This window comes from Falco biarmicus, chromosome 5, assembly GCF_023638135.1.
Source record: "Falco biarmicus isolate bFalBia1 chromosome 5, bFalBia1.pri, whole genome shotgun sequence".
NCBI lineage: Eukaryota > Metazoa > Chordata > Aves > Falconiformes > Falconidae > Falco > Falco biarmicus.
Genome location: NC_079292.1, coordinates 38,746,038 through 38,754,967, shown reverse-complemented (window position 1 = coordinate 38,754,967; position 8,930 = coordinate 38,746,038). Strand labels below are relative to the sequence as shown.

The 8,930-nt window shown below is 36.1% G+C and overlaps 1 protein-coding gene across 2 annotated transcripts in view; it reads right to left on the bottom strand.

Annotated features, from left to right (window-relative positions):
* Positions 1-5,849: 5,849 nt before the first annotated feature.
* TAFA2 (TAFA chemokine like family member 2) overlaps positions 5,850-8,930 on the bottom strand; it is a 192,004-nt gene continuing 188,923 nt past the window's right edge. For both annotated transcript variants that reach the window (XR_008822257.1, XM_056341638.1), the window contains one exon: positions 5,850-7,953. Coding sequence is in view for 1 of the 2 variants with exons in the window: in XM_056341638.1 (XP_056197613.1) it covers positions 7,942-7,953 (12 nt within the window). In the remaining variant the exon portion in view is untranslated. The remainder of the gene's footprint in view (positions 7,954-8,930) is intronic.

Here is an 8,930-nt window from a genome sequence, read left to right as displayed (position 1 = left end):
AGGTAAGATCCAAGCTATATGGACTTGGGCAATAAACACATCATTAACTGAAGTCCAGTCAGCACTTCAGCTTGCAGTCTTCTGATGTATCTATGTTGCCTTCCAAAGACATAAAAATAGAGAAAATACTTGCAACTTTCCTTATCTATTAGGAACATCAGGCAAAGCCCTGAATTTAGATTATCCTGGATACCTCATTGCACACATCAATACTTAAGGATCCATCTTTCAAGTAGCTATCAATCTTTTATATTAATATTACTACTGCACAAATTTCTGTATAATCAAATTTGAATCAGAGCAGAAGGCTGGATATTCTGAATGACAGAATACAATCTTACACATAGGAGTTGTAACTTCCTTCACTGAGCAAGATCTAGCTGTTTGTCTGAGAGTAATTAAATCAGTACATCTTCAAGGCTCTTTTACTACTTCATCATCTAGTTTTTAATGTTGGTACTGACAGAATGAAAAAAGTACAACATGTTAATGAAAGACTTACAACCCAAAGAGCATTTTCCTGCAGAGTCTAAAAAGTCACTAACCGATGATACTATTCTAAATGGTGCCACCAGTAGCTGACAGAGAGGCTAATACATATATAGCACAAATGAATAAATACTAATATGATTAATAAATTGTAATAGGATGAACAAATGAGAAGCTGCAAAATACATCTTTTAAGTGCATTGTTCAGACTGGTGCAAAATAATAAATTTAAACCTTCACCTAATAATAAAAATTTATCCTGTACCTGTCAGAAAAAATACATAGAACAGTCAGGGTTGTCAGTATAAGACAAAAGCATGTATGGTAATGCATGTTTTGCTTCCTGCTAAGTCTTGTCAGAGAACTATTCTGCTCTGAAAGGTGCAGGGCAGCATACAGTGCAACTCTGCCTTAGAGGAATGGTGTAGTAATACAGTCCAGTTCCAGTAGTAATGGAGAAAGGTCAGGTCTGAATTTTTGGAGTTCTTCTCTCAAGAAATGACACCAGATCTTGGCTTTAAGCAGGGATATTTGCCAGCAAGTACAAACACAACTCTACCGCAAATGCTCCCTGAACAGCTATTTTGTGTCTCTTGTTCAAAAGAAAATGACCTAGATGGAAACATCCTGTGGACATATAAAACATTTTTAAGGCCTGTGGAGCCACACTGTAAGAGATGTCCAAACTGTTTGTGTGTCCTTCCAATATTTGTTTAGGTATTTGATTTAGCACTATGCAATAAGAGATATCTTGTCAGAATTGTTTCTTCAGGAGCTGGGCAACAATGTCAGCAGAAGCGTTTCTCTAGGTGACAGGCCATATTTCACCAGACATTGCAGTAAAGTTGTGCTGTTCCCAGGCATCAGCCTACCCGCCTCCCACCCATCTACTGGGTAACTTCTGCTAGTGCCCACCTCTATCTCCGGGACTCCCTATAGTACCGCAAGTGCTCCCTGTCAAAACCAGCTACATGGCCAGTATTGAGTAAAATTAAGAAGAGAAAAATATTACCATAAACTAGGAAAGAGTCATAAAAGTAATTAAAAAAGCATCACAAATATCAGCATATAATAATTTGAATTCATGTTGTATTATTTTTTGCTTGAACTCTAAGGATAAAGAATTCATTAATAATATTCAGCAATCATTAAAAGAGCTATGCACTGGGTATGATCCCCATCCATCAGTCAGCTGAGCTGGGTGAAAGAAACTTTATCACTATTTTTTGTGAAACACAACCAAGATATTCGTAAAAGTAATCGACACTGAAACCACAAACCCAACAGCCAAAAGCCTGTTCCTGCCAACAGATTTGTCTGGGTGGAATTTTGACTTCTGGTCATTCCTATTATTGAAAAAATCTTTCACAGCTATAGTTCAACTAAATATTTGGAAAAAATAATGTAGAAAATACAGACTTGACCTCAAATTAGCAGCAAAATCCCCACTACAATCCCTAAAGCCATGCTTTAACCCATCATCTATAAGTGTCTTTGAATGCACTGAGATAACAGCTCCATAAATGTTGATTTCTTATAAAGTGAGAAGAAAGAGTTTGAACTTTCTCCACTGTTTGCCTGTGTGCAGAGGTCTTTTATAATATAAATTTTAATACACAAGCTGTTTTACAATGTTTTCCATCATCTCTCCTCTCCATATGTTCTCCCACTAGGAACCTAATGAGTTCTACATATGAGGAATGACAAGGGAATATGCCTGAGAAATAATTCCAGCAATTCCAACATATGGAGGCATTGTTTTTGAGTCGCTTTTGCCATGAACATTAGGCAGAGCATCTGGGACCAAATTCTGTCTACCTGCCCATGGACATTAGCAAAATCATCATCTTCCATTTGTAAATTCTGCTGAGGTAATCTGCCACACAGAGAGGACCGTTTCATCAGCTTTATGATCAGAGAGCATATTGAAACACAGACCATTTATAGTTAGGATAAAAAATGCCTCTATTCAGACAGAATAGTTTAAGATGGAAATCATTTTAAAATAAAATCATAGACACATCATCTCTGTCTTCTCTCCAAGAACTACAAAGCTTGTGTTCAGTTCCAGGACACTATTTATTAAAAAACTTTTCTTATCACTACTGAAGATTCACAAGAACTGACCGGATGCCAGGAAAAGAGAAAATGACCAAAAAGTAAAAAGAACAAAGAAGCCCAAACTCTAAACAGGTAATAAGGATTATATTCTTTACACCCAAATATTGTCAAGGCATCCAGAATTAATGACAAAAAGACAAACAGATTCAAAAATCTCCTTTATATGGAGACTTAGCAACTAAAACAACTAGCATACATTTTGCAAGTTCTGGTTATCAGATCTAAATACTAAGACATAAGGCTGCAGAAATCAAGTTACATTTTTGTCACGTTTGTTATGACAATAAGGAGAAAAGAGATCAAGTGATTCAACCAATATGATGATACTGGGATAAACTTGCAACACCACCTATTCATCAGATTCAAGAACAACGTCTCAGCGTAAGTATTTTGTTGTTTTCCCAGCTGTGCAGTTGAAGCAGTGAAAGCAAAGCCATAAATCCCAAACTACAGGGTCTTTGGGTTACCTCAGTGTTATAGGGGAAAAAAAAGAATGGCCCTGTGGTGGTAGATGATATAAACATAATTTTACAATTATTAATATAAACATAATTTAAAGAGATAATATAAATCTTCTACATTTAGGCTTACATATCAGCAATAATTATTATACAAATTATTTCTTTAACTTAGTTGGGCAATAAGCTGTTTTTCAGAACAGAAAACCAGATAGATTTCAAGTCTTTCAGTCATGGCTAATATTGATGTGATTGGTGATATTTAATCAAGAAAATCTATCATCAAGGAAGACCTGGATTTCACTCCCTATTGCCACACTAAATTACCTGTGTCGTAGCAAGGAAGGATTGAAAGTAGAGGGAAGGTTCTTTAACTGTTAACCTGAATAGGGCCAGGCATGTGAACTCTAATGAAGCTGCTCATTCAGAATTTTCTGAGCAAAAAAGCCTTATCCAAACCCCACTGAATCACCAAGGCACCTTGCCATTTCTGCACTTTGGCTTTGGAGCAAATATTAGACACATGAGACAGACCTCTCCACCACGTCAGAGAACAGGTTTGAGTACCTGCTGTCACCACCACAGCCACAGCTTTGGGATCCTGACTGTACCCCAGTGGTCCCATGCAGGACCCACATCCCCAGAACCTACATGTCTGGTGATGAAATCACACTACAGTGTTTTTGCCTAGGCTGGCATCCTGCTAACAACAGGATGAGAAAGAACAGTAATTCCCTTATACAACAGTTTCCAGCTGCCACCGTCAGTGGTCCACCCTACCAGATGGTCTTAAGTTAGTTTTGGATTAAGAGATGTTGGAAACACTTGTCATCACCTGTCAAAACAAAATTGTGGGAAATCCAGCCTTTTAATATACAACCTCTTGTAATCACCACATAAGCAGGGCAGATGAATACAGAAGATGCAAAGCAACAGCCATGGAAGAAATTTTTGCTAAAATATTTGCAATGACTGACTGTAAAGTGGTATCAGAAAGCTGCAAAACCTCTTACAGAAACAAGAACAAAGATGTAATTTGCAAATCTTTTCTCATTTTATAAAGGAATAAACAGAAAAGTTTCTCAGGGTACAAAATGCATTATAAAGACTAACTGACTAGGTAATTCTTATTATTCAGTTTAATACCACTGAAACCATGAGAAATCATTTAATGCCATCAGGTTGTTCATGTGTGACATTTTATACAGAGCTATCTATAGACAAAAAGAAACTAGAGATTAAGGCAACACTTCTCTTACAAACCAAAACTGTGCTCCTGTTCCTTGCCAATATCTTTGTTAACAACAGATGTGTAAAATTCAAGGCATGGAGGAGGAGGCAGTAAATCAATAGAAAAGGATGCCAATCACATCTTTTGTTTTGTTATTATAGACAGCCTTGCATTACCTGGAAACTATAAATGCCAGCTGTACAATTATAATGAGCAAAAATCCCCTGAATATATTTTTATTAAACCTAAGAAAATAACATGCTTTATAGTAGATTTTTAGTTTCAAAACTAATCTACTGTCTGCAAAACTAAACCGCAGTTTTGTCTCCAGTTTCAAAGCATATTGATTCGACATGAAACAGAGCTGCATTCACTTGGCGAAGTACTGAAACACTACACCAGTAACATTCTGGAGCAGGGCTGGAGAAGCCAAGAACTAAAAGATACAGGATAGCAGGCATATTTAAAGGTAGTAACAGTGGTATCTGCAGCAATGCTGTTTCGAAGGCTTAGCACTCACTTATGACCAATAAGCCAGATACAATCAAGATAGAGTATTGAAAGTTTCTAAGCTCTATTTTAGATTTATTAGATCTGATTTGGAATATTTTTTTTTTCAGTAAGACTCATATCTGGATTTCCTTTATGTTTTGTTGAACTGAAGCAATACATTTCAGTTTGAAAGGCTTGAACAAAGCAGTGAGTTTTCTTTCCCCATCCTTGTGCTGCCACATGGAACTGCAGAATAGGAACTCATATTCTCCTGCAGTTCAGAATTCTTCATGACTAGTGAACTGAAAGGGTAACATGGATTTCCCTCTGATCATAATGCCTGATCATCTTTGTGATCAGATGAAGCTGGATATTTCGATAATCTGGGAAGCAGTATATAAGGACTGAAGGAGTAATTGAAGCAGGATTCATCTTCACAGGCCTACAACATGAATGCCCATAGCTGATCTCATCTGCTGTACTCCATTTTCAAAGGCAGCACTGAAACCGGCAGTATGGACAGCTAACTGTGGTTCCTAGCTTGTTTTAAGATACACAAGTGAGTTCATAGTTGAACTGGCTTTTCTTTTTGCTTTTTTTTTTCCCTTTTAAACAGTTTAATACAGTATAAACAATTTAACCTGAAACATTACCTTTTCAGTAATGTCTACGATGTTCTGTTGCTCCTGAAAAGGTCTAAACAAGAATTTTTCAGGGTTTCCATTTTGTGAAGAAAAGACCCCATTTTTATTCTGTTTGGCCTGAAAACAGTATGCCCACCAGAATTTCACATGACAATGCTAGAACATTTGTGCCAAGTAATAGTTTCCTTGGAAAAACAGCTTTCAAAGCAGAAGGAGATATTCCCAGGTCTACTGAAGAAATAAAAAAAGAATATAACCTTTAAGATTCTTATTCACTGGGAAAAAAAATATTTTTTTGTTCCATGGGTAAACAGGTCTCTAAAGTGCACATCCATACAGGGAACTCTATTTTGTATTACAATTTTATTCACTTGCCATGAATATTAACAACATTAATCTACTGCAGATAATCTATTCAGTATATTTGAAAATCCATTTATTTTCACTTATTGATATGCATGTGTTACACTTGTATATAATACAGTATTTTCAGTGTTGGTTTAAGAACAAAGAAACAAAGAAAACAAATATTGAGAAGCATGATGTAGATTTTTGACCAAAGAGGGGCCATGTTCAGATTTTACAAAACAGCACATTTACACTTTGCACTGTCCCAGACAACCTCTTTAAGATGCTAACCTTCTGTCCTGCACCTGTTAGCATAAATCCATACAATATTAACCTATCCTAAAATACTGAGATACCTAGTTGCTGCTAATACAGTTTATCCTAATTAAATTTTAATCAGAAAAGAATATCTTTCCCTGCCAACATTTTTTATTATTTCTCAGCAGAATGATAGAATATACTTCTCAATTTTATTCCCAACAGTCATTTATTTTATTTAAGCTCTCCTGTGCAATAATACAGCAGAGGTAATGAAATGGGTTTGGAACAGCAGGGGCTACTGTGACAGGCAGAGCACTCCAAGGTGTTCATCCATCATGGAACTTAATATATAACTACCAAGCCTGTCAATGGCTTGTGATGATAAAATAATTTCCTTCTTTTTCTAGGACTCTGTTAGCCACACAGGACTTTTAAATAAGCTTGCCCCTATATATTTTTGACTACCATTAAGTGTGTGTGGTTTTCATTTCAATGCACCAAAGCATACACAACTCCGTCACCCTCTCCAGTCAGCATGCTTATGCAGTGTCACTACAAGGAATTGCCAGTTGTATCAATATTACAGATGGTACAATATACATTAAATGGAGTATAAAATTATACATTCTGTAATAACTTAGAAAAAAGCTCATAGATGCTTAAGGCCTTTAAATATTGAGGATTTTTTTCATGTAACAGCACATCACAAAGTTCAAAAATTGCTACTGAAACAAAAAATTAAAAAAATAAATATGATCTTGGCAAGGACCATATCTGAATTGGATGACTGTAAGCAAGCAAAATACCCACAAACTGTAAATCAGGGAGGGCACTAGGACTTTTTTCCTTTATAGCAAACAGACTGAGCAGACATCTACATAAGCATCCAACAGTACTTAGGTTCAAGCAAGAGATTTTATTTTTTAATAAAAAGACAAAAATTCCAAATGATTACCATCCAATTTCATAATTGCAAAACTCATTTACATCCCTGCCTACCTTTATAAAAAGGGATGAAATACTGTCATTGACTGCTTACCATGAATTTCAATGAATTAAAGGTTGGGAAAGTAAAATACATATCAGGAACACCCATCTCTTTCAAACTAAATGTAAATGTGTATCTTAAAGGTATAAAATGTCTTATAATGGAAGTGGTAATTGAGTTTTGACCACTACTTTTGTAACTGCCAAAGAGCTGCAGTAGTTGGCTAGCCTTAGGGAAACATGTCAACCTGACTATGCATTCTAATATGACTGATGTATTCAGATAACTATTACTTGTCAACAATAATTATTAACAATGGATATATATTTTCATTCCTATAACAAAAGCAACTTCAAGATGTTGAAATATGTACCTTTGAGAGCTCCAAGATTAGAATACAAATAAAAATGTCTAAAACTGCGCCATGCCAGAGGACAATTTCTGCAACAGAAATCTAATTAAAGCAGCGTGCAGTCCCACCAGCAATCTGAATGGTGGACCAGGGATCATTTTAGAGAGAAGGAACCAATACGTTTTGGAGGTTGACTTCATCAAGATGAAAAGCCACTGGTCTGGAATTGAGAATCTGAAAGATTGCTGCTTTTCTGCACCTTTTGAATATCAGCTCTTGTGATTACAGCTGCAAATTCCTCAGCAAGTGCAATTTTACAAGTGTACACAGTTCAATCAGTTGAAATCTTTGTGACACAGAAGTTCAAAATAACTTTCCAGTAGTTTTGATCTCAAGGCTGTTGCTGATTACAAGCCAGGTTCTCATTGAAACAATTGATTCTGAAGGATACACCCCAGCAGTATAAAATTTCACTTCAGGTACTGCCTGGAGGAATGAAATTCCTATGTGTTGTATTTAATGTTATCAGCCTTGAGACTGACTTGATTTGTCTTTAGCTATCGGGTTACCTGTAAAGAAAAAGAAAATCAGAAAATCAAAACTGTACATAGAGAATCTGCTTCTGAAGTGCTGGAAACTGAGACTAAAATATAAGATCTCTGTGCAGCAAAGCTTTTTCAATTGTTCTTAAATAAGTGAATAATTCCCAGTGGTATTAGATGGGATTGCTCCCCAAATTAAATTGTGTGTTTAAGTGCCTTGTTGGAATTGGACTTGAGAAGGAGAAATTGAAATGTGACCATGCTTTAGAATATAATAAAACAATCTGAAGGTCACAAACTACCAACCCACAAATGTCAAAAGCATTGGTTTCAAGGAAAACTTCTGTATTCTGTTCATCCTTCTCAATGTCAGAACCTCTGTATGGCAACAATTATGCTTTTAAAATGTTAGCCATTGAGTATAACAGTGACTGATATTGGAGATGTACTCCTCTGTTCTTTGCGTGCTACTTAAAACACAATCACGGAACCATAGAATCATTTAGGTTGGAAAAGGCAATGTTCACTTAAGGGCTAAATGCATCTTAGAAAGCAATAATCATTTAGCTGAGAAACAGGACAAAAATCATGCATACATAAACAAGAGAGAAATACATCCTGTTATTCACAAGATATAAAATAACTACAAAGGAATCCACTTCGAGCAGTTTCACCCAGCCTAACAAAACAAGAGCGGAACAGAAGGACCACCGAGAAAGAGCAGGAGACAAAGCATTTCACAGTAATTGGACCTTCCCCATTTCTGATTTGGATGTTAAACATTAGAAGAAAGAAATAATAATCCATCATATCAAAGAAACATAACTTTGAGGAATATTTCTGCTGTGTCAGTGCATACAATTAATGATAATGTAACATTTAAATATCAAGTTGTGTCAGGGGATGACAAGCCAACACTTGAAGAACAACCCACTGGAATGGTCACAGTAACACTTCACGACATCAAGGGGCATATGCTTTTCATTTTGATCACAGAGAGAAGG